Genomic DNA, 26,063 nt, shown 5'->3' on the forward strand with positions numbered 1-26,063 from the left:
CGGCCGGGGGTATTGCGGATCCGCGATTTGACGTGTGACTGGACCCTAAAAAAGATTCAAAGGTGACATGACAGGGCATTAAAGTTTGCAGACACAGATCCGCAAAATGCAGACCGCATATGGAACAGCATCTTTACGGAACCATAGACTTGAATGGTGCCACCGACTGCATTTTGCGGACAAGTATAGAACATGTTCTATCTTTTATACTGACATCCGGAAGCGGATAGCACGTGGTGTGCTATCTGGGATTTTGGGGTCCAATAGAAATGAATAGGTCTACATCTGATCCGCAAAATGCGGAAAGAAAAATATGGTCGTGTGATTGGGCACTTAGTCTGAGGGGCGTTATTGTATCCTCCTTCGTAGCCTCTAACAAGGGTCAAGAGGTGTTGATGCCAAGCGGGAGAATGGCGTAATCACCTCCTGGGGATTCTTGGCAGCTTGTTGGTACCAGGATACGCCGTAGGGTTTTACTTCTGGGACTCGCACCTATTTTAAAAAAAAAGGCTCCATCTTGTCGCCTCTGCAAAAGGTGAGGAGGTCGTGTATACAGGACTCTCTCCATTCACTTCTATGGGAGTTCGAAAAATAGCGTGCACTACCTTTGAAAATTTAATAGAAGTGATTATTGAGGGAGCCGTGCATGCGTGGCCGACCACTCCATTCACATCAGCCACTGGAAGGGGACTCACACCTATCAGACATTTGTGGCATGTAGGTTGTCTCATCTGAGACATTGGTAGCTTATCTCTAGGATATGCCACCAATGTCAGTGTGCGGGGACCACCTCTGGGACCCGCACCTATCTCCAGAACGAGACCCTCAAAATAAAAAAATAAAAAGGGCGTAGAGCAACTGCCCATGAGCGGCCGCCCTCCATTCATTTCTGTGGGACTTCTAAAAATCGCCAAGCGTGCTTCTAAATTTTCTGGTGCTGGCAGTGTCCAGCATGTGCCAGATCTGGGGATTCCAGTATTCTGTTCCTGTGCTGGAATTACCCTATTCTGGCTGTAGATGTGGCCCTGTGTATGGAATATACTTACCTGCTCCCCGACACTCGCATCGCTCCATATCCCTGCTCAGCCGCCGCTGCATCTCCCCGTCACTAGGCTCAAAACATCTGGCGACTGGGGGAGCAACCAATAGCAGGCCGTGATGGTGACCAGCCTCAAGGAGCGGAGGTAGGAGACAGGTTCTGTCAGGACACCTGGTCAGCAGAGGCAAGCAGTTAGTCCTCGAATTATCGAGAATTAAGAGCAGTATGGGAAACCTTAAAGGGAGTCTGTCACCACATTTGGGCATATTAGACTGATCAAATAGCGTTATATGTGCCACCCAGAACTTAAAAACGGTACCTTTGTTGTGGAAAACGGACTTTTCTTTTAGCCAAAAATGAACTTTGAACATTATGTAAATGCGCCCTCTCAAGTGCCCAGGGCGGCGTCTCAATCCTCCGAGCCCCAGGCAGCACCTCCTCAACGGCTCATAACCCCACCCTCCGTGTGCCTCTGCCCGCCCGTTTACTCCCCTCCTCTGTCCTTTTCCACTGCAGCTGCGCGGTCAAATTCGTAGCCGGCGCATGCACAGTAGGTATTGCGATGCCCTGCCAGGAGCGGGCATCGAATTGCGCATGCGCCCGCTACGAATTTGACCGCGCAGCTGCAGTGGAAAAGGACAGAGGAGGGGAGTAAACGGGCTGGCAGAGGCACACGGAGGGTGGGGTTATGAGCCGTTGAGGAGGTGCTGCCTGGGGCTCGGAGGATTGAGACGCCGCCCTGGGCACTTGAGAGGGCTCATTAACATAATGTTCAAAGTTCATTTTTGGCTAAAAGAAAAGTCAGTTTTCCACATCAAAGGTACAGTTTTTAAGTTCTGGGTGGCACATATAACGCTATTTGATCAGTCTAATATGCCCAAATGTGGTGACAGACTCCCTTTAAAGGGATTCTGTCATGAGATTTTACCCCTATAACCTAAACATATGCTCATGTCCGGAGTAATAATAAGAATCCTAAGCTGGCATTATTAAACTTTACTGTGGCTCTATTTGCACAAAAAACTGGTTTTTATAACCTGTCAATCACTCTCACTTAAGGTGCCCAAGGGGAGGTCCGTTAATACAGGGTGCCCGGCCGCACCCCTCGCCATCCGCTGCCTCCGCAATCCTACCCGTCCCTCTGCCAGATCCCGCGCCTGCGCACTAGGCTCATCCTGATGCGCCGCGGACTCCTGGAATCTGGCAGAACGACGGGTATGATTGCGGAGGCGGCACTGAGCTAGGGAAGGCGGCGCTGGGCACCGGACGGCGAGGGGTGCCTGCGGCCTGTATTAACGGACCTCCCCTTGGGCATCCAAAATTCTTAAAAGTAAGGGCTCATGCACACGAACGTATTTTCTTTCAGTGTCCGTTACGTGTTTTTTTTGCGGAACCATACCGTATGCGGAACCATTTACTTCAGTAGGTCCGCAAAAAAAAAAACCTTTAGTCACTCCGTGTGCATTCCGTTTCCGTATTTCCGTTCCGCAGAAAAATAGAACCTGTCCTATTATTGTCTGCATTACGGACAAGGACAGTACTGTTCTATGAAGGGCCAACTGTTCGGTTCCGCAAAAAAACGGAATGCACACAGATGTCATCCATATTTCTTGCCGATCCGTTTTTTGCTGACCGCAAAATACATACGGTCGTGTGCATGAGGCCTAACAGCCTGGATCCTGAAGTTGACATCTTAAAGCGCCAGTGCCTGTCAGATAAAGTAATCTACATTATTAGGTTCAGTAGAAAGAGACGTCGACCATATATCTTAAGATATGGAAAAACTTCTGTTCGTGGTCAGGGGAGGCCTACCCAAACCATGATCAACCAAAAATCCAAAGAATTCTTCATCAGGGCCTAGATTTAGGTCTCTGACCGTCTACATTAAAGGTTCAAATTTCTGCACTCAGCCCCTTCTTTGATACAGATCTAGCAAACCACAGATGGATTAGGAGGTTCATTAGAGCAGTCTCACGAATGAGTCTACGTACTCCTACATGGGACTTAAAAACTGTACTTAATGGTCTCACTAAACACCCATTTGAACCCATCTTTGACAGTCCAATTAAGTTCCTTTCACATTAGACGGCCTTTCTAATCACAATAACCACATCGGCGAGGACACTGGGGGAAATTTAGGCCCTCTCTATCAGAGAACCTTACTTCACAGTCTCAGAAGACAGAATTGTTTTTAAACTTGATCCAAGTTTGCTCCCGAAAATGGTTATAGATTTCCATCACAACCAAGAAATTATTCTCCCTTCCTCCTGCAATATTCCTAAAAACAATCAAGAGTCACAATTCCACTCTTTAGATGTGAGGAGAACAGTCTTACCTAGAGGAAACAAAGAAATTTTGGAAGATGGACAACCTCTTAGTCCAGTTTTCAGGGGGAAAATAAGGGAAAATGGTTTCAAAAGCTTCCATAGCTAGGTGGATAAAAGCTACCCTCACACAGTTCTATGATATTCATGGATTATCATGCCTGGAAAAAATGAAAGCCCACTCAGCTAGAGTAATTAATGGCTTCCTCCTGGGCAGAAAGAGCAGGGGCCTCATTGGAATAGATTTGCAAAGCTGCGACTTGGTCCAATGTGTATACCTTTGTGAAACACTACAGATTAGACTTGGGGTACTGCAGACCTGTCTTTTGGTCGTAAGGTGCTATAGGCTGTAGCCCTCCCTTAATTAGTGACCTGATAGGTCTCCTATGTATGCCGTCATGGTGGTGAAATGGAAAATCGCAATTAGTCCTACCAGTAATTCCATGAATCCACTTTGACACCTAACCCCCCCCCCCCCCCACAAAAAAAAGAGGGGGGAAAAAAAGTACTCTTGCTTAGATTGGGTATGAAGTAATACTCAAAAAAATTCTTCTCATCAAACGCTAGTACTATAGTAATTTAGAAAGCACTGAGGAAAGGTGGAGTGAGGGGGCAATGCAACATTTTCTCTGTTCCTGCCCCTACAGAGGTCAGGGGTTCATGTCCTATGTATGCTGTCATGGTGGATTCATGGAAACATAATTACCGGGAAGGCTACTGTCACACTAGCGTTCGGGGCTCCGCTTGTTAGCTCCGTTTGAAGGCTCTCACAAGCGGCCCCGAACGGATCCGTCCAGCCCCAATGCATTCTGAGTGGATGCGGATCCGCTCAGAATGCATCAGTCTGGCAGCGTTTGTCCTTCGCTCCGCTCAGCAGGCGGACACCTGAACGCTGCTTGCAGCGTTCGGGTGTCCGCCTGGCCGTGCGGAGGCAAACGGATCCGTCCAGACTTACAATGTAAGTCAATGGGGACGGATCCGTTTGAAGTTGACACAATATGGCTCAATTTTCAAACGGATCCGTCCCCCATTGACTTTCAATGTAAAGTCAAAACGGATCCGTTTGCATTATCATGAACAAAAAATAAAAAAATAAAATTTTTTTTTTTATTTTTTTGTTCATGGTAATGCAAACGGATCCGTTCTGAACGGATCTAAGCGTTTGCATTATAGGTGCGGATCCGTCTGTGCAGATATCAGACGGACCCGCTCTGAACGCAAGTGTGAAAGTAGCCTAAGACTAATTCTGATTTTCTATTTAAAAAAAAATAACTCTAAATTAGCCCATTTTGTGCCTTAGCAATGCTCTGTGTCTTCTGTTTGCCTAACTGGAGACACGCTCCACACTGACTGCTGCTGCCCTCACTGCTTCTCTCCTATATAAATTACAAAAAATGGTCAGTGTCATCGCCCCTACACGTTACAAAAAAAAGTGTGACAGTAAGGGTACTTTCACACTAGCGTTTTTCTTTTCCGGCGCTGAGTTCCGTCCTAGGGGCTCAAATCCGGAAAAGAACTGATCAGTTTTATCCCCATGCATTCTGAATGGAGAGTCAGTCCTTCAGGTTGCATCAGGATGTCTTCAGTTCAGTCTTTTTGACTGATCAGGCTTTTCAGAAAAACGTAGCATGTTGTATTTTTACCTCCGGCCAAAAAGCCTGAACACTTTGACTGAACGCCGGATCAGGCCTTTTTCCCATTGACTTGCATTAACGCCGGATCTGGCGCTGTGTGTTCAGTCAAAACGGATCCGGCTTTTGCATGTTAAACCCGAAAAATGTGAAAAAAAAGTTAAAGTCCATAAATGGCGGATCCGTTTTTTCCAATGCATGTTTTCATTGTGATCAAAATCCTGATCAGGATTCAAATGTAATCAGTTTTCACACGTTTTTCCGGATCCGGTGGGCAGTTCTGGTGTCGGAATTGAACGCCGGATTAAAACAACGCTAGTGTGAAAGTAGCCTAACACTTTAAGTGACTTTCTATAGAGCCGTCCCTATTGTGCTTGTCTGAGATAGGGAAATTAAAGCATACCTGAGTTTTCAAAAATGGCTGTGCTTCTTTGTACAATCATAACTGTGAAGGAACGGTTATGTATGGGCTTCCCTAACGTTTTTTTTTTTCAGCCATATTGTTTCCTGTTTCAGCTGCACAGCTAGATGCATTTCACTCAGAGGCAGGGAGTCTCCCTTCTGCCAGTGCTGTACTGTTGTGGCGTCCTTTCCCTACACAGTGGGACAGTACCCCAACCGAAATTCCCACCTGCTTCAATAACGGAAAATTAAGTAGAGTACAGTTTTATTCAGGAATTTTTCCATCCATATTACGGTCAAGTGTCCTGACCTGAACATATGGATGTATGATGCTGTGCGTTTGGATCTGTAGACCCGCAGTCGGTCCCAGACACATGTCCTTATTATGGATGCATAAATGCTGCAGCAATAAACTGAGCTGTGTAGTTTCGACACATGAGCTTCTTTGGAACAGCGTATCAGCGGCGGTGCGGCTCTGATACTAATGACCTGTCCTGAGGACAGGCCATTAATACAGAAATTCTGGACAGCCTCTTTAAGGATAACGTGCTGGATTAGTGAGGGAGTCAGAAAATAGGCCTCCGTGATGTAACATTTCACATTTCCGTTGCAGAAATGCGTGACAAGATGAAAACTTGGCGGGAGGAAAACTACAGGAACAGCGAGCACATCATTGAAGTTGGTGAAGAATTGATAAACGAGCACGCAGCCAAACTCGGGGACGATAGTAAGTTTATTATATGCATCAGTTACAGCTCGGCGAGACGCTTGCTGGTGTCGGGAACACCTGTTCAGCTATAATGTCCCACAGGGGACCGGTGTCAAGAGAAGTTTATATAGGAACGGCGTTGCGAGCAGCGGTAATAAAAAGTGTGTTTCTCATTACCTTCTGTGGCTGCATATCTTTCGAAATGCTTTCAAAAAGGATGAAATTTGCCTTTTTTTTTTTCTAATGAAAATGTGCTCTTTTATTGTTGGCTGTTTCCAGCCAGAGTACTTGGAGAGTAGCGTAACAACGTTCAGAAATTCACCACCAGCTACTCAAGATCGGAGGCCCCCGATGTCTGCAGTCTTTGACCTGTGGGGTCACACTAGGGAGTCTCCCCAGATACTAAGACTATGATGATCCAGAACAGAACTGCAAGCCTGCCTGGAATCGCAATCCCCCCGGTGCTGCACAGGAGGGGCTCGTTTTGTGACCCCCGTGCATTTATTAGATGTAAAAATGTTATGTCTGTAAAAAGATAAATTCTGCCAAACCCTGTGCACGGCATAACCTCTCCCCAAGGCTTCCTCTGCGTACAGGTAACACATAACTAAAACATATCCAGTGGCTCCGCTTCTCCTACTCCTCTATTTTGATAGGTATTTTTGACTCTACACAGTATTAGTTTTTATGTTATCCTCCGGCCTAAACACTCTGTATAGGGTATAGAAGATTGTGGGACCATTTGTAGAGTAGTTAAAGGGGTTGGTCTATGTCACTCATTGGTGACTATGTTATGCCACCAGTGTCAGATAGGTGTGGGTGCCACCTTGGGGACCTGCACCTCTCCCTACAACGGGCCCCCTCAAGTGAACGAAGGTACACCACGCAAGCGCAACTGCCCTCTCCATTCACTTCTATGGGAGTGCTGAAAATAGCGGCTATTTCCATTACTCCCATAGAGCTGAATGGAGAGGTAGCCTCGTTTGCGTGGTATGCTGTCCATTTACTTCTATGGGAGTTCCGGAAATGGCTGAGTGCGCAAACTTGGCTCTTTTCAGAACTGCCATAGAAGTGAATGGAAAGCCTGCTGCGCATGTGTGGTGCATGCTCCTTCACTTTGGGAGCCCCGTTCTAGAGATGGAGACAGAGGTAGGATCCGCACCTATCTGACATTGGTGGCATATGCCACCAATTTGTGAAATAGGCCAACCCCTTTAAAGATGTGCCAGCAGGTTCAGCCCCATTAAACCAGGCATGCTAATAAAAACAATACTTGGATCAGTTGCGCCTTTCTAGGGAAAACAGAGGTTAATTGCATATGCAAATTAGGGATTCAGTGCACCGAGAGGCAGGCCCTCGCTCCTCAGTGCACCGAGAGGCAGGCCCTAGCTCCTCAGTGCACCGAGAGGCAGGCCCTAGCTCCTCAGTGCACCGAGAGGCAGGCCCTAGCTCCTCAGTGCACCGAGAGGCAGGCCCTAGCTCCTCAGTGCACCGAGAGGCAGGCCCTAGCTCCTCAGTGCACCGAGAGGCAGGCCCTCGCTCCTCAGTGCACCGAGAGGCAGGCCCTCGCTCCTCAGTGCACCGAGAGGCAGGCCCTCGCTCCTCCGTGCACCGAGAGGCAGGCCCTCGCTCCTCAGTGCACCGAGAGGCAGGCCCTCGCTCCTCAGTGCACCGAGAGGCAGGCCCTCGCTCCTCAGTGCACCGAGAGGCAGGCCCTCGCTCCTCAGTGCACCGAGAGGCAGGCCCTCGCTCCTCAGTGCACCGAGAGGCAGGCCCTCGCTCCTCAGTGCACCGAGAGGCAGGCCCTCGCTCCTCAGTGCACCGAGAGGCAGGCCCTCGCTCCTCAGTGCACCGAGAGGCAGGCCCTCGCTCCTCAGTGCACCGAGAGGCAGGCCCTCGCTCCTCAGTGCACCGAGAGGCAGGCCCTCGCTCCTCAGTGCACCGAGAGGCAGGCCCTCGCTCCTCAGTGCACCGAGAGGCAGGCCCTCGCTCCTCAGTGCACCGAGAGGCAGGCCCTCGCTCCTCAGTGCACCGAGAGGCAGGCCCTCGCTCCTCAGTGCACCGAGAGGCAGGCCCTCGCTCCTCAGTGCACCGAGAGGCAGGCCCTCGCTCCTCAGTGCACCGAGAGGCAGGCCCTCGCTCCTCAGTGCACCGAGAGGCAGGCCCTCGCTCCTCAGTGCACCGAGAGGCAGGCCCTCGCTCCTCAGTGCACCGAGAGGCAGGCCCTAGCTCCTCAGTGCACCGAGAGGCAGGCCCTCGCTCCTCAGTGCACCGAGAGGCAGGCCCTAGCTCCTCAGTGCACCGAGAGGCAGGCCCTAGCTCCTCAGTGCACCGAGAGGCAGGCCCTAGCGCCTCAGTGCACCGAGAGGCAGGGCCGAGCTCCACAGTGCACCGAGAGGCAGGCCCTAGCTCCTCAGTGCACCGAGAGGCAAGCCCTAGCTCCTCAGTGCACCGAGAGGCAGGCCCTAGCTCCTCAGTGCACCTCAGCTCCTCTGCTTTCTGTTTCCCCTCTCTGCCCTAATTTGGAATTAAACTCTTTTTTTTTCCCCTGAAACATTGCAACAGATATTTGTCATCCAGGTGCAGTTTTAATCAGCAGGATTAACCCTAACAGGCTGTGTGCCTGGTTTAATAGTGTTGATCTTGCTGACATGTATTCTTTAGAATGAGCTAAAAAATAATTTCGGTCAGTACCTACAAGGGATGATGACCTCCTGTTAAGTTTCCCCAGACCCTGCTCCTTGGCTGCTTTTTAGCACCTCTCCATTAGAGCAGAGCTGTGTCTGTGACTACAGCATGACTATAGTGTCTGAAGGTAGTCTGAGAAACACCTCCTGTCTGGTCTGACTGCAGCAAAGCAAAGATTTGTTCCTTTCTTGCATCCTTTTTATCACTATTTTATCACTGGTTAGGCTACTTTCACACTTGCGGCAGAGTGATCCGGCAAAACGTATGCCAACTGATGGCATTTGTAAGACTGATCAGGATCCTGATCAGTCAGAAAAATGTATTGAAATGCCAGATCCGTCTTTCCGATGTCATCTGGCAAAACGGATCCGGCATTTATTTTTTTTATCTTTTATTCGGTCTGCGCATGCGCAGACCGGAAGGACAGATCCAGCATTCCGGTATTTTGAATGCCAGATCCGGCACTAATACATTCCTATGGGAAAAAATGCCGGATCCGGCATTCAGGCAAGTCTTCCGTTTTTTTCGCCGGAGATAAAACCGTACCATGCTGTGGTATTATTTCTGTCCTGAACAGTCTTAAAAAGACTGAACTGATGCATCCTGAACATAATGCTCTCCATTCAGAATGCATGGAGATACAACTGATCAGTTCTTTTCCGGTATTGAGCCCCTAGGACAGACATCTATGCTGGAAAAGAAAAACGTAAGTGTGAAAGTACCCTAAACCACTTTAAAGAGCCTCTGATAGCATTTTCAACTCTATTTAAACCAGGCATACTATATTTTTTTTTCTCACTCATTTAACCCATAATAAAATAATAGAGGATTACTATGCTGAGAAAGCTAATAGAGGATTACTATGCTGAGACCGCAGCATTCACAAGCACAACATATGATTATAAAGACACCAGTAATATGTCTTAGGTTACTTTCACACTAGCATTAGAAGAATCCGTCAGGCAGTTCCGTTGCCAGATTTGGAAATCCGTATGCAAACGGATATCTTTTTTTTTCCGGATACAGTAGACTTATTCATTGAAATACCGGATCCGTCTTTCCGGTATCATATGGAAAAAACGATTCAGTATTTATTATTTTTTTTCACAGCTAGAAAGCACTGCGCATGCGCAGATCGGAAAACCAGATCCGGCGATGCAGAAATTTCTGGAACACTTGGTACCGGATCCGGCATTAATACATTTCAATGGAAAGTGCGGTAGTGTTCCGGTATTTTTGTCTGGTCAAATTCCGTACAAGGGAGGGAACGGAAGACATCCTGATGCATACTGAACGAATTGCTTTCCATTCTGAATGCATTGGGACAAAACTGATGCGTTTTTTTTCCGGTATTGAGACCCTATACCGGATTTCAATACCAGAAAAGAATAACGCTAGTGTGAAAGTACCCTTAGCTTTCTAAGGATAGGAAACTTATATTTTCATTATAGTAGGGCTCCAGACTTTTATGGGTCTCTCCTGGGATTTGAAACTGGGACATCTATATGCTAAGGCTGACCACTTGCCTCCAGGCTACAGCCTTATTATATTGAGAAGAGTGGTTTTTCTATACTTAGAAAGCTAATACATATTACTGGCGGTAATTTATAATCCTATATTGTGCCTGTAAATAAACCAGTAATATGTATCAGCTTTTTGAGCATAGAAAACCTCAATTCTCAACATGGTAAGGCTGTAGTAAGTAGTGGTTAGGGTTGTTGCGGGTATCGAAATTTCGATACCCAATCGATACTTTTGTCCCGGTATCGATACGATACCGGGATTTCCGTTTTTTCGATACTGGGCTGCGCTTCTGCGCAGTCTAGTATCTCTGAACATGAGCGCGCTGCTATCGGCGCGCTCATGTTCTCTCTCAGCAGCACGGGGAGAAGGAAGCTGTCCTCCCTCCCCCTGTGCTGCTGCCGCTGCCACCAATGAGAAGAGAGGGGCGGAGGAGGGGCGGGCAATGAGAAGAGAGGGGCGGAGGAGGGGCGGCAATGAGAAGAGAGGGGGTGGAGGAGGGGCGGCAATGAGAAGAGAGGGGCGGAGGAGGGGCGGGCGCACTGCGCCACCAATGATAGGATTACTATCGGAGCGATGGGAGGAGACATCAGCTTCACTAGTGGGCGTTCCTTTTCCCTGCGCTGCGATTGGACAGCGCTACAGCCAGGGAGAAGGAACGCCCACTAGTGAAGCTGATGTCTCCTCCCATCGCTCCGATAGTAATCAGCAGCATGTGGAGCAGGAGAGGAGACAGTAATGGGGCACTGCGGGCGAACGGAGCGGCGCCCAGGACTAAATGGTGAGTGCTGAGACATCGCTGGGCGCCGCTCTGTGTGGCCTAATAGTGAAAGTCTGGACTCATATACAGTAGTCAGTCTTTAACACATACAGGAGGCGGGTGCCGGCAGCAGAATCGCATTGCCGGCACCCTGCCCCTGACAGGGAGCTGCGATCAGCGGCAGTTAACTGCCGCTGATCTGCTAGTACCCGCCTCCTGTATAAAGGGGTAAAATCATTGGTGGTGCAGTGTGCCCCCCCCCTCAATCCCCCCATCCCATTAAAATCATTGGTGGCACAGTGCGCCGGCCCCTCTCAACCCTCCAGTATTAAAATCATTGGTGGCAGTGGCCACAGGGACCTCTCCACTCCCCCTCATTGGTGGTGCAGTGGCAGCTTCTGATCGGAGCCCCAGCTGTGTAAGCCTGGGGCTCCGATCGGTTACCATGGCAGCCAGGACGCTACAGAAGCCCTGGTTGCCATGGTAACATCCCTGATGCTGTGTGCACAAAGCACAGAGCAGCAGGGACAGTGTGGAGTCCTATTCACCCTGATAGAGATCTATCAGGGTGAATAGGAAAAGGGATGAAAGATCCCAGGTTCTAGCCCCTAAGGGGGGAAATAGTTATTAAATAAAAAGTGAAAAAAAAAAAACACTAAAATATGAAGTATAAATCACCCCCCTTTTCCCAATTTCACATATAAAATATATAAATAAACATATTACATCGCCACGTCAGAAAAGTCCAAACTATTAAAATATAAAAAAAAAATCTAGGTGGTGAATTCCGGAACAGAAAAAATAAAATAAAAACTGCGCGATTCGCCATTTTTAAAAATGAGGAATGCACGTGGCTTTTTTTGTTTATTTTTTTCGCGTGGTATCGAATGGTATCGAGTATCGCAATACTTTTTCATGGTATCGAAACCGAATCAAAAATTTGGTATCGCAACAACTCTAGTAGTGGTATATGATATGTACATGCTGGGACATAGCTCTGCCCTCAGTATGTTGATGCCAATCCCTGTCATTCAAGGGGAGGAGGGATTGTGCAGAGCACAGGGGATGTTAAAAAAAAAAGTTCAAGGATTCAGCCCCGCCCCCTGGTGCACCAACCTGCTCATTTGCATATGAATATCTCTGTTTAACATACAGACAAAAGTAAGGTATCATTTTAATCAGCACGATGAGCCCTAGCAGGCAGTATGCTTGATTAAATAGAGTTTATTATGCTGACAGAGGCTCTTTAAAGGGCTTGTCTGCTTTTTTATATTGATGACTTATCCTCAGGATCATCAATATCAGATCAGTGGGGGCCGACTCCCGACACCCCCGCTGATCAGCTGTTTGAAGAGACCGCAGCATTCCTACAAGTGTTTACCTGCTTGCTGTCAACATCACAGCGGTGAGCAGGTGTAATTACAACTGCTCCGTCCCCATTCACTTCAATGGGACGGCTCCTTCCTGTTTTGCGACAGTGAGCAGGTAAACAATGAAGAGAAGCAGCGCTCGTATAAGCACTGCGTTCTCTTCAAACAGTTGATTGGCGGGGGTGCTGGGAGTCGCCCTCCCCCCACCCGCCCCCGCCGATCTGGAGATTGTGGATGAATCGGGAAGGAATATAATGTGGCATATACGGTATGTGCGAGCATCTCCTAAACTAGCGAGACCTAGAGTCCGGCAATATAAAGGAGTTGCCTAAACGTTTACAAGCCATCACAATGTGATCAGCGGGGGTCTGACACCCGGCACCCCTGCTGATCAGCTGGTTCTGTATTAGCTCCGGCGCCAGAACTACATATCTCCGTCTGGTGTGCAGTGCACAGAGTTGGTTACTGCAGCACTGCTCCCATAGAAGTGAACGGGAACAGTGCTGCAGCAACATGCTTTGGTAGAGATACTGCAGAAGAGCTGATCGGAGGAGGTGAGAAATGTCCGACTCTCACCAACCAGATAGTTGATGTACTAACCTGAGGATAGGCTATCACTTGTAAAGGTTTGGACATCCCCTTTAAGAGAGTGTTCATTATTATTGGAACATTTGGGGGGCATGTATCCCTTACATTGTACATTCTCCTTCTATCGCCTTTTCAGAGAGGGGTGCAGTGCACATAGTGAATATTGGACCCCATGCTCTCCTGAGAATTGTAATTTGTTTGCTATGACAGATCTGTAAAATATCCGCTTGGCAGAGCCGACCACTTTGTATTGGCTGGCGGCGCTGTCACCACTCAGTGGGTCATCTCAGCCGGCTCTTGCCGCAGTTGTTAAGCATTCTGTCCCTCGCTCGGGTACCCCTTGCTCGGTCTCAGCAGGATTGCTTTCTGCTGATAATTAGGTCTCCTGTGAGCTGCACGCCTTCCAAGAATAACATATTCCAGGAAATGGTCACCTAACATATAGGAAATCCAAACCGCTTTGGCACAGCACTATTATTTGGTACCTTTAAACAATATTAAACCGAGTTCCAATAGTAAAAGCTCATTTATCTTTTGGAGCTGTGAACTTTGGCAGTGCTGGAGGGTTTTTTCCCCCACCTTAATTCTCAAGCAAAACCAAAAAAAAAAATATGTTGCTTTGCTGTTTCGTTTTGGACCGAGCTGAAAATGTTGATTTACACATAGAAGACTGGCTAGTGAATGCAGGTCCTGGAGCTGTACCGGTGGGGTCATGTACAGGTACAGTTCATCATCGCCTGTGATCCCTCCCAATCAGCTAATCAGATTTGCTGGTTCTGTTAGGTTTTACACATGGGTCTGCAGTAAAGTTTGCTTGTATGAGGGCACAATTATACAGCCCGATATTCGGGCAGGACAAGCGCCGATGGATGATACCCCATAATGAGAAACTGAAAACAGAATTTTAGAATTGTTGGCACATTTATTAAAAAGGAAATGAAAATATTGCGTGGACATAAGTATTCAGACCCTTTGCCTATGACACTCGACATTTAACTCTCGGGGCCTCCCATGTCTCTCGATCATCTTTGAGATGTTTCTGCACCTTGATTGGGGTCCATCGGTGGTAAATTCAGTTGATTGGACGTGATTTGGGAAGAGCTAACAAACAGTGTACGTAGCAGGATCCTGCTGGTAGTGTGCACTTGCACTTTATTGCATATAGCTTGGAGGCGCTGGTCGAATTTTATATCTTGCACGATTTAGAAAGAAACAACCCTGTCTGTATAAGGCCTCACAGCTGGCAATGCACATCCGAGCAAAAACCAAGCCCTGAGGAGGAAAGAACTGCCTGTAGAGCTCGTAGACAGGATTGTGCGAAAGGTGAGTTCTGGAGAAGGGTGGAAACATTTCTGCTGCACTGAATACACAGTGGCCTTCATTGTTCATAAATGGAAGAAGTTTGGGACAACCAGGACTCTTCCTGGAGCTGCCCCCCCCTTTATCAGGGGAGAAGGCCATTGGTAAGAGAGGTGACCAAGAACCTAATGGCTGAGCTCCATAGATCCTGTGTGCAGATGGGAGAAGCTTCCAGAAGGGCAACCATCACTGCAGCTCTCCACCAATCTGGGCTTTATAGTAGAGTGGCCAGGAAGAAGCCTCTCCTCAGTAAAAGACACTGACCGTTTGCAAAAAAGCACCTAAAGGACTCTCAGACTGTGAGAAACAAGATTCTCTGGTCTAATGAAACTTGATTGAACTTTTTGGCCTCATTTCTAAGCATCATGTCTGGAGAAAGCCAGGCATTGCCCATCGCCTTCCCAATTCCAACCCTACAGTGAAGCATGGAAGAAGAAGCATCATACTGTGGGGGTGTTTTTCAGCGGCTGGGACAGGAAGACTGGTCGGAGTTAAAGGGGTTTTCTGAGACTTTACAACTCATGACCTATCCTCTGGATAGGTGATCAGTATCTGGTGGGGGTCCAACACCCGGGACCCCTACTGATCAGCTGTTTGACAAGGCTGCTGTGCTTGCAGTATCGCCACGGTCTTCTCTCAACTTTTCTTAGGCCAGTGACGGCACGTTCATTTGTCACTTGGCCTAGGAGCGCTTAGCCCCATTAAAGTGAATGGGCTGAGCACGATACCGAGCACAGCCCCTATACAATGCTGTGAGAAGGCCTCTGTACTCACAGGAGTGCCGGTGCCTTCTGAAATAGCTAATTGGCGGGGGTCCCGGGTTTCGGACCCTCACCAATCAGATACTGATGACTTATCAGGAGGCGATAAGTAACCAGGAGATAATCTTGCCCCACTGTTAATCCACAGCGGTAAAGGGGTTGTCCGGTTTTATGGGATCCACCTGTAACAAAGATCTAGTAAGTACCTACTTGACAGATTCCGCTACTGGCTGAGCTCTATTTACCCGGCTACAGATATGACGTGGACAACACGTGACCGGCCAGTGATTGACTTCAGTGGTCACATTTTGTAGACTCAACGTTACTGCTCCAGCAGGTTAAATAGAGCCCAGCCAGGAGCGGGATCTGTCATGCAGGTACTTACTAGTTCTTCATTACAGGGTTCCTCCTAAGGCTACTTTCACACATGCGGCAGAGTGATCCGCCGGAACTGCCTGCTGGATCCGGCAAAACGTATGCCAACTGATGGCATTAGTAAGACTGATCAGGATCCTGATTAGTCAAAAAAATTTATTGAAATGCCGGATCCGTCTTTCCGGTGTCATCCGGCAAAACGGATCCGGCATTTACTTTTATCACCAGGACTGATCAGGCACTCCGGTATTAATACATTCCTATGGAGAAAAAATGCTGCATTCAGGTATTCAGATCCGGCATTCAGGCAAGTCTTCAGTTTTTTTTGCCGGAGATAAAGCTGTAGCATGCTACGGTTTTCTCATTTGCCTGATCAGTCAAAAAGACTAAACTGAAGACATCCTGATGCATCCTGAACGGATTACTCTCCATTCAGAATGCATGGGAATATGACTGATCAGTTCTTTTCCGGCATTGAGCCCCTGTGACGGAACTCTATGCCGGAAAAGAAAAACACAAGTGTGAAAGTAGCCTAAAACAGGACAAACCCTTTAAGCCCTTCTTTTTCGGCTATTGACAATAGCCATTGATCAGTCTTTGTGTAGAGGTCGGGGCTCCAGCTGCAGCCAGTTCTCACCGAGGAGATTTCTTTATTTCTTCCTCACTTTTAATTGTACTATGAGGCAAAATAGGATCCAAGGAAAGGAGATCACAGGAAGAATTGCTGGGACATTTATAAAAAAAAAATCATATATTTTTTGTGCATTTTCTATGTTTAATGTTCCTTTGAAGTCTTTACAAACCGCCTCTTTCATATTAGGTAAGACATTGAAACACGGCACGTCTTTTTGAAGGCAGCCGGGATTTGAACCGCCGTCAGTTGCTTTTTCTAGCATTGTAGTCATTCCTGAATATGTAGATAGATGTGGATGACAGATAAGGACCCTCGCGCCTGCCCCGGCTGCATAGTTTCCTTACTTACGCTAACACCGTAGATCCTACTTGATCTTGGGCTTGATTCTCTTCTGCCTGAACCTCATGGTTTCTATGTGACTTTCCAGCATATTCTTAGGTTTTTACCTTATTTTTCCTCTCACCGTTAATTTTAGTTTTCCACGGATTTACGACGGTTGACAGTATGCAAAAAGCAACAAAATCTCATTCAGAATCGCATTGTATTGTTTTGCCCCCATGAGTAATAATTTCCATGCTCGATCTTGTCCCAAAGCTTCATGGCAAGAAAAAGACCTTTTCCAAGTAATTGGAATGGGTACATGACGGGCGGATGGAACTCAAAATGTACTTTTTTCAGACCGTATATCCCAGATCCTTGTTAGGCCACCTGCACACGACTGTATCCATTTTGCAGTCTACAAATAATAGAACCATAAAATATGGATGTGGTCCTTGTGCATCCCGCAATTTTCAGGGGGCCCACTGTAAAAAAGCCCATTATTGTCTGCAAAATGGAGAAGAATAGGAGAGGATCTGTAATCTGTGGCCCAGCCGCGCAGATGCGCTCAGCACAAGGGTGCAGACACCTATAAATTAATAGATCCGTGTATGGTCCGCACTAAAAATACGGTTGTGTGCATGAGGTCTTAAAGGGAACCGGTCACCTGGATTTTGTGTATAGCGCTGAGGACATGGGTTGCTAGATGGCCGCTAGCACATCCGCAATACCCAGTCCCCATAGCTCTGTGTGCTTTTATTGTGTAAAAAACCAGATTTGATACATATGCAAATTACCCTGAGTCCTGCCCCTGAGAGGAGTCCTGCCCCTGAGAGGAGTCCTGCCCCTGAGAGGAGTCCTGCCCCTGAGAGGAGTCCTGCCCCTGAGAGGAGTCCTGCCCGGACTCATCTAAGGGTAATTTGCATATGTATCAAATAGTTTTTTTTTTACACAATAAAAGCACACAGAGCTATGGGGACTGGGTATTGCGGATGTGCTAGCGGTCATCTAGCAACCCATATCCTCAGCTCTATACACAAAATCCCGGTGACAGGTTCCATTTAAAGGGGTTGTGCAGTCATATAAAACTAAAACATAATCATGTTTCCATAAAACAATAACAAATACTATTTATTATTAGTATTTTTTAGTATTTACTAATAAATACTAATAATAATAATATTACTAATAGTAAAGTATTACCATTTTGGGCTCCATCTCCCCTTTCTGACCTCCAGTCAAGTGACCACAATGATCCAGAGTACACACGTGCGGTATGACGCTCTGGCTATCATTTGACTTGCATCCCCATAGGGTACGCTCACATATGCATTTGCAAATCAGTCAGTCTGGTCCGGATAACTCCATGCATGCCCGGACCTCTTTGACGATAGAGGGATCTGGTGGGGGGTCTGGCTGCTTTTTAGCGGAGTGACGGCTTTCGGCCGGACAAAAAGTTGTGCATGCATGGATTTTCATACAGCGGAAGCCCAGCATATATGCCGGAAAGAAGCCGGATCCCATTATAGTTAATGGGGTCCAGTGGTGCACAGCATTATCCGGCTAGGCCGGATTCGGTAAACTCAGCCTGCCGTATTTGCAAAAATATTAGGCAGAGCGTGCCTGTCCTTTGAGGTCAAGGATTCCGGCAGTCAGGTCGCAAACAGATGCGGATCCGTATGACAAATGCATTGAAATACCGGATCCGTCTCTCCGGTGTCATCCGGAAAAACGGATCCGGTATAATTTTTTTTTGCATTTTTAAAGGTCTGAAAAGCCGGATCCATTTTGCCGGGACACTTAATGCCGGCACTAATGCACTTCAATGTAAATTAATGCCAGATGCGGTATTCCGGCAAGTGATCAGTATTTTTGGCCGGAGAGAAAACTGCAGCATGCTGCGGTATTTTCTCCGTCCAAAAAACATAAGAGGGACTGAACTGATGCATCCTGAACGGATTGCTCTCCATTCAGAATGCATTAGGATAAAACTGATCATTTGTTTTCCGGTATTGAGCCCCTAGGACGGAACTCAATACCGGAAAACAAAAACGCTAGTGTGAAAGCACCGTAAGCATTAGCTAGTTTGCACGCAGGTGCAGTGCACAGACAATAGCATGTGACGTCCTACAATCCCTGTCCTCTAAGGCCTATTGCACACGACCGTATGGCTTTTTCAGTGTTTTGCGATCCGTTTTAAACGGATCCGTTGTTCCGTTTTTTGTTTCCGTTGTGTTTCCGTTTCCGTTCCGTTTTTCTGTTCCGTTTCTCCGTATGGCAAATACAGTATACAGTTATTTCATAGAAAAAATTGGGCTGGGCATAACATTTTCAATAGTTGCATCCGCAAAAAACGGAACGGATACGGAAGACATACGGATGCACTTCCGTATGCATTCCGTTTTTGCGGACCCATAGACTTTAATGGAGCCACGGAACGTGATTTGCGGCCAAATATAGGACATGTTCTATGTTAAAACGGAACGGAAAAACGGAAACGGAATGCATACGGAGTACATTCCGGTTTTTTTGCGGACCCATTGAAATCAATGGTTCCGTATACGGACCGTATACGGACTGCAAAAAACGGTCAGTAAACGGGAAAGAGTGAAACGGCCGTGTGAAAGAGGCCTAAGGCTACTTTCACACTGGCGTTTCTGGGTCCGCTTGTGAGATCCGTTTCAACCTCCCATTGACTTTCAGTGCAAGTCAAAACGGATCCGTTTGCATTATCATGAACAAAAAAAAAAATTATATTTTTTTTATTATTTATTTTTGTTCATGGTAATGCAAACGGATCTGTTATGAACGGATACAAGCGTTTGCACTATAGGTGCGGATCCGTCTGTGCAGATACCTGATGGATCCGCACCTAACGCAGGTGTGAAAGTAGCCTGAGATGGGTCATATCGTCGCTCGGACCAGGTGCCGTTAGTTTTATTCACCGAGGGCTTCTGCACTGCTATCAGCATATGTCAAGTGATTTAGACACAGCCACTTGAGACACATGGACAGCAGTAAACTCTGTGTGCCTACGAAACGAACAGGCACTTGCTCCGAGCGACAATCCGATCCATCTAAGGGGGCGGGGCTACAAATGGAGGAAGTCAGATATCAGCAGAAAACGCGTCATGCCGCATGTGTAAGCGAATTGTTTTATGGGAACATAATTATGTTTTATATAACTGCACAACCGTTACAGGTCTCCACTTAGGCTGGCCATCCACATGAGATACCTGCTAGCCAAACACTTGGGGAGAGTGGGGAAAAATGGGTGGATGGTTTTCTGGAATGTACTGTGCTTCCTGCCCTGGCTCTTTAACCTTCTCCTTGCTTAGACAGGGCAGACAGTCTCAACTCTCTCAGTCAGACCATCACTTTGGCCGGAGAGACCCCTTTGTAGAGACTTTATTAGAGCATCACACATAATAGGTGCAGTGCTTTTTTGTGGACATCTTTCTCTATACTGTTATCACAGCACTGCGCCCACTATTCAGATAACCTCTTCCCTTCATAGCAGCAGTAAACCTAATCTAGAGTGTCTGTCTATACAGAGATCTTATCATTTGTGTTGACTGCTACAGAAGGACATTTTGTATTTAATTTTCAATTGTTTTAGTAATGCCGAACTGAAAAAAAAATATATATATTTTATATCAAATCCCTTTATTGATTGTGTCCTTCTGTAGTGCAAATCGGCTCTCGTTGCTTGATGAATTTACCAGCTAATTTTAACAGCCAGAGCTGTAGTGTAAAGCATGGGGGAGGGACAGAGAAGCAGCCTGAGCCTATGATGAGACAAGAAGTGGATTTTAGACCAAACCAGAACTCCCATTAGACAGTGTAGAAGAGCTGGAGTTACTGATTACACGCCTTAGCGTACGGGCACACGGTCAGGTTTCCTAATGCAGTTTTGGAAGCCAAAACCAGAGTGAGTTCAGAAATGAGGAGAGGTAGTATCTCTCCTTTATACTTTCTATCCTTTTATGATCCACTTCTGATTTTGTTTTCCAAAACTGCATGAAGAAACCTGACTGTGTGTCTGTACCTTTACAGTTTATAATTGGTCAGCATCTGATGCTTTACACTTTTGAGAAATAACTTTAAAGCGTACCTAACCTTTAAAAACAAAAACTCAGCATTAATCAATAGTACAGTGTGTGCACATGACCAATAACACAATTTCTGGCCACTATATCACTTATATACCATTTTTAGCCGTTTTCCTCTGTACATGCTGAACATCTAGTTTGCAGATCTCTTACATGGTGAGTGAAGGCTTGCTTCCATCCCAAAAGTAGAGGAGAAGCTGCTTCCTAAGCTTTTCTTACTAAGAAATATGCCCCAGGATTATGAAGAACATGACAGAGAGGCGCTCACTGACCTAGGGAGCTAAACAGCCGATAACATGAGAACGAGACATTTCTCTCAGATAAAACATATTACAAAGTTTTGTGTGGTCGCTTGTACTATTTGATATATGTAAAGTTGTATGAAAGTACAGTGACTTTTTAAAGGGAATCTGTCATCAGTTTTCTATTTTTTTTTCTCATATCAGACCATTCATAGTGGCTAGTTGGGCTCGAATAGTCTATTAAAACGGTATACCTTTGTTATGTTCATCCATTGCTTCATTCTGTAGAAAAAGGAGTTTGTTCGGAGCACCGAGGGAGGGCTCTAGCCCTATGTGCATCATCAGTCCCTCCCTGTGTCCATGTAGCTCCTCCTTTCCTTTGGCCCCATAATCTTGTGCCTTTGCCATGTTCCATTTCGGCGCATGCACAGGACTGATTCTGGTTCCTGCTGAGGAGAGGAGAAATGTACCGTTATTAGGTGCTGAAATTGTGGAGTATGACACAGGTGCGAGATTACGGGACCATCCGAGAACAACATTCAAGCACCTGGTCACTTAAAGGGAACCAGTCATCAACGTTATGCTGCCCAACGGCAGGATAAAGTAGAGACAGGTGAGTTGATTTCAGCGATTTGTCATTTATAAGTTAAAAGTAAGTGGTTGCCGAGAACCAACATCACAATCATTGCAGACTGGGCCTGGAAAAGAGTCACGGCCTCCTGAGAAGAGTCCTGGTTATTCATGAATTCCTGCTCTCCTGCTGATGACTGACAGTCTTCTACCTAGTTTTCTCCCTTTCTGTCTAGGAGAGAACTGACAATTATTAGCAGATGGACGGGGAGAGCAGGAGATTAGGAATAACCAGGACTCTTCTCAGGTAGATTGGACTCTTTTGAAGGTCTGGGCTGCAATCATTATGGTGGTTCTCAGCAACCACTTACTTTTAGCTCATGAGTGACACACCGCTGACATCAGCATTTCTGTCACTATTTTATACTGCCCTCAGTGAGGTCAGCGTAAAGTTGATGACAGGTTCCCTTTAAGGAAAGAAGGAACTTTATGGACACAGGGAGGGGCATATAGTGCACGGAGGGGCTAGGGCCCGCCCTCGGTGCTCCGAACTGTTCATTAGCATATTTGAACGAAGGCAGCAATGTATCAACATAACATAGGCACTGCTTTACAGACTATTCAGGCTCAACCAGCCACTGAGGATGGTCTGATAGGCCAAAACCTGCTGACAGACTCCCTCACGTCAGTCATCCCTCCATCATCGCCGACCGCTGTGTAGGGGGACGTTCTGTATCTGATATGAGCAGAGGTTTCCTTACTGATTGTCTTCATTTATATTTTTTCTGGACAGTATGGATAATACAGGAACAAGTGATGATTGCTGCCCTTGATTGTGGCCGTGATGACATTGCGATGGTAAGTAATATAGAATATACCTTCATGTGCCGTCACGTATTGTCCCGGACAGTATGTTAAAGGGTAATCTCCACTTATACTGTTGTAGCACATCACTAGTAGGACCATTGAGGGTTGGGCCTCTGGGACCCCTGACAATCCAGAGAAGGTTTTTCTTACTATTTTTCCGAAAAAACTCAGGTTAATGAATATATACAAAATTCTTCCATAGAATCGTGAAAATTATGTGTCTGTGAAATGTTTAGTTAGGTGGTGCGTTTCAAAGTGTAATGCGTTAGGACCCCAGATTTCTCAGCAGAACATTGTCCAGAGCATCACACTGCCTCCATCGGCTTGTCTTCTTCCCGTAGTGCATCCTGGTGCCATTTCTTCCCAAGGTAAGTCGGACACATGGACGCGTCTGTCCACATGATGTACAAGAGAATATGATTCATCAGACTAGGCCACCTACTTCCGGGGCTTTATTTCTGACTCGTCTCACGTGCCCTTTGTTGGCTCTTTTCCTGGTGGACACTTGTCAGCATGGTGCCCTGACTGGTTTGCAGCCACGCAGCCCAATGTGCAGCAAGCCCTGTGTGTTCTAACACCTTTCTATCTTAGCTAGCCGGAACTTTTTCAGCAGTTCTTTTTTTGGGATGGAACCAGATGGACTTGCCTTCGCTCCTTACGGGCTTCAGCGAGCCTTGGGCATCCATCACCCTGCAACTGGTTTCCTCAATGTCCTTTCTTGGACCACTTGTTGTAGGTACTTACCAATACGTACCAAAACCCCCCCCAAAACATCTGTCATTTTGGAGATGCTTTGACCCAGTTGTGTAGACATCACAATTTTGCCCGTGTTAAAAGGTTTGTCCGGGTTCAGAGCTGAACTCGGACATTTCCCCTTTTTCTCCAAGGCATCCCCTCTGATATGACCGTCTGCACAGGGCAAGGGCTGTTAGTTTATATATTTTTTTTACACTGCTAGGTTTGCAGGCCTGGGCAGCGCTAAAGCCCGCCAATTAGTGCCGGTGATGTCACCGGGCTCACTGCTAGGTGGAAGCCTCCGCCTAGCAGAGACCTGGTACGTCACCGCATCTAATGAAAAAGCCTGGGTTCAGAGGGGCTGCCTGGGTGAAAAAGGGGATATGTCCGGGTTCAGAGCTGCGCCCCTTTAAGGTTGCTTAGCCCATTTTTCCATGTTTCAAGAACCAATTTGTGCACAGGTGACACATTTAAGTTTCCAGGCAACCCGAATACATACCTGGTGAGATGGCACAAAACAGGGAAGCATGTTGAGCACGACCGGACCTACTAGACAGTACAAACACCGCGCACTATAACAAACACAAAACACTGATGATTACAGTAGAAAGCACCAGATACATAAAAGCAGAGTAAAACACTTTCAGACGCAAGCATTGGTGGTTAGGACCAGGCTGCCCCGAGTACAGAATATAACGTTTTTATTTTTAATAGTGCAAAAAATCTAGTATATCATATATAAGCACTGTTGACAAATCACTTTTCGGTTGAATGATTTTGGCGTCCCCTCCCCCCCCCCCCCCCCCAGTAATTAATTTTTGTTGCGCTGCATTCGGTGTCCTGTTTTTAATCTCTCGCCAGCACTGCCGTATTTTTCTGGTTTTCGGCTCGCTCCGAGACCGATCCTTTGAAATGAGGCTGCAGTGGAGATTTTCTCACTACGCATCAGTCCCGCAGTAAAACATTGCTGCACATGTTCTCAGACGTCTTCCTCGCTCCTTCGGCCCACGCCGCGCGGTGTTTAAGTTTGTGCGGTTATGTCATGCATATTTATCATATTTTTTTCATCATCGTACGCTGTTTTTCTGTTCTCGGTCCAAGAATGTCCCAGATTTGTTTTACTTAAAAACTTTCCAAAACGGTTCCAAGTTGTTACAGATGAAGAACATTTTCAGCAATCTCAAGTGTCAACAGAAATGCAGGAGCCCGATTTATAAGTGCCTGCAGTCTGCCACCAGGAGTCAAAGATGTGCCCGCTAGTCCGGAAACCTCTGTCACCTGTGTGAGCAAAGTCCAAAACTGCCCGTCTGGAATTACCACTCTAGTGATGGTGCCGGCCACTGAAAACCCCCCATAATCCTGACTCTTGCAGGGACCCCTTTGTAACAGTGTCTGCCATGAAATAACCTTTCTGGAGTATCTATTCAGAAAACCCTGTTGACTAGAGCAGGGGTCATCAACCTTTCGGCACTCCAGCTGCTGTGAAACTACAACTCCCAGCATGCCCACTTGTCTTGTATCTCCCATAAAAGTGAATGGAGCATGCAAGGAGTTGTAGTTTCGGAACAGCTGGAGTGCCGGAGGTTGCTGATCTCTGGACTAGAGCTTTATAAATGAATTTCCAACTGGGTGTTACCAGCTGGCGGTTGTGTTCCTGAACAATTTTACGCTATTCAGTCAGTGTTGCCAATGTGACACTGCAGGGATAGGACGCCTATAACTGCTAGTCGGCAATTCATTCAACAACTTCTAGTAGGAATATTAGAGGAATGGCGCAGCAACTCCCAGTTGGCAATTCATTCATGAACTTCCAGTAGGAATATTAGAGGAACGGCACAGCTTTACTCCAGAATGCTCCAATTATTTACTAAAACTAACCTGTCCGGATTGGTGGCAGGTCCTCTTGACCAGTGTCTGCTGCCACACCTTGTATAGCAGTGAATTTAAATTCTTATATTTTGGCCGCTTTAACACGAGCGTATATAGTCCGAATTTTATGTCTCGGAATCCGCAGCTAATGTTAATGAATAGGGCTATTCACATGGGCGTATAATTTCCGTTGGTATTTGAAATCCGCAGCATGTCCGAGTTTTGTGCAGATTCGTTTCCAAATACGCACATTACAGACTGAGCGGTGCATAAATAATGAAGGAAGGAAGAAATGTGCGTGTAAATCCTGATGACAATACTGATGGTATATCATCAGGAATCCTGAGCCAGAATACTGACGGATCTCAATACGCTCGTCTGAAAGCGGCCTTTCTCTAAATTATACCTTTTAACCGTAAACAGTAACAAAGGTTATTAGGTACTTTAGAAGGGAGTCTGTCAGCAGTTTTGGCCATGCAGAATTTTTGGCAGCACTAGACAGGGGACAGGGAGAGCAGGGCATGTAACCCTTTTGTGGAGCATTTATTATCAGGAGCAGTGTGAATATGAACCTTTCTTCTGCCATATTCTGCTCCTGCAGGTGTACAGGGTGGGGCTTCACTGTAAAGTGCTCTCTGCAGTGAGCTGCTTCATAGCCCCTCTGCTCTGAGTATAGCATCCAATCAAAAGACCATCTGTCACTCAGAGGGGAGGGGCTGTGCAGAAGCTTAAAGGGGTTGTCCGGGTTCAGGGCTGAACCCCGACATACCCATAATTTCACCCAGGCAGCCTTCCGGATGTTAGCATCGGAGCATTTTATGCTCTGATGCTCTCCCTTGCCCTGCGCTGGATTGCGCTTTTATTTACAATAACAGGTGGAGGCTTCCGCCCGGCAGTGTGTGCAGTGATGTCACCGGCTCTGATGGGCGGGCTTTAGCGCTGCCCTAGCCGTTTTACAGGCTAGGGCAGCGCTAAAGCCTGCCCATCAGTGCCGGTGAAGTCACCGGGCTCGCTGCTGGGCGGAGACCTCCACCTGGCAGCCCCATGGAAAGCCCGGTTCGTCACCGGAACTCCAGAAAATGCCTTTGCCCTGCGCGATTCGGCGCAGGGCAAAGGAGAGCATCGGAGCATAAACTGCTCCGATGCTCAAGTCAGGGGGGCTGCCTGGGTGAAAATGGGGATATGTCCG

The 26,063-nt window shown here is 47.0% G+C and overlaps 1 protein-coding gene across 2 annotated transcripts in view; it reads left to right on the forward strand.

Moving 5' to 3' along the window:
• Positions 1–26,063, forward strand: part of EMC2 (ER membrane protein complex subunit 2) — a 96,953-nt gene that overhangs the window by 29,463 nt on the left and 41,427 nt on the right. For both annotated transcript variants that reach the window (XM_040432618.1, XM_040432617.1), the window contains exons 3-4: positions 6,010–6,123; positions 22,197–22,261. In XM_040432618.1, the coding sequence (XP_040288552.1) occupies positions 6,010–6,123; positions 22,197–22,261 (179 nt within the window). The remainder of the gene's footprint in view (positions 1–6,009; positions 6,124–22,196; positions 22,262–26,063) is intronic.

The sequence above is a fragment of the Bufo bufo genome, chromosome 5 (genome assembly GCF_905171765.1).
Source record: "Bufo bufo chromosome 5, aBufBuf1.1, whole genome shotgun sequence".
NCBI lineage: Eukaryota > Metazoa > Chordata > Amphibia > Anura > Bufonidae > Bufo > Bufo bufo.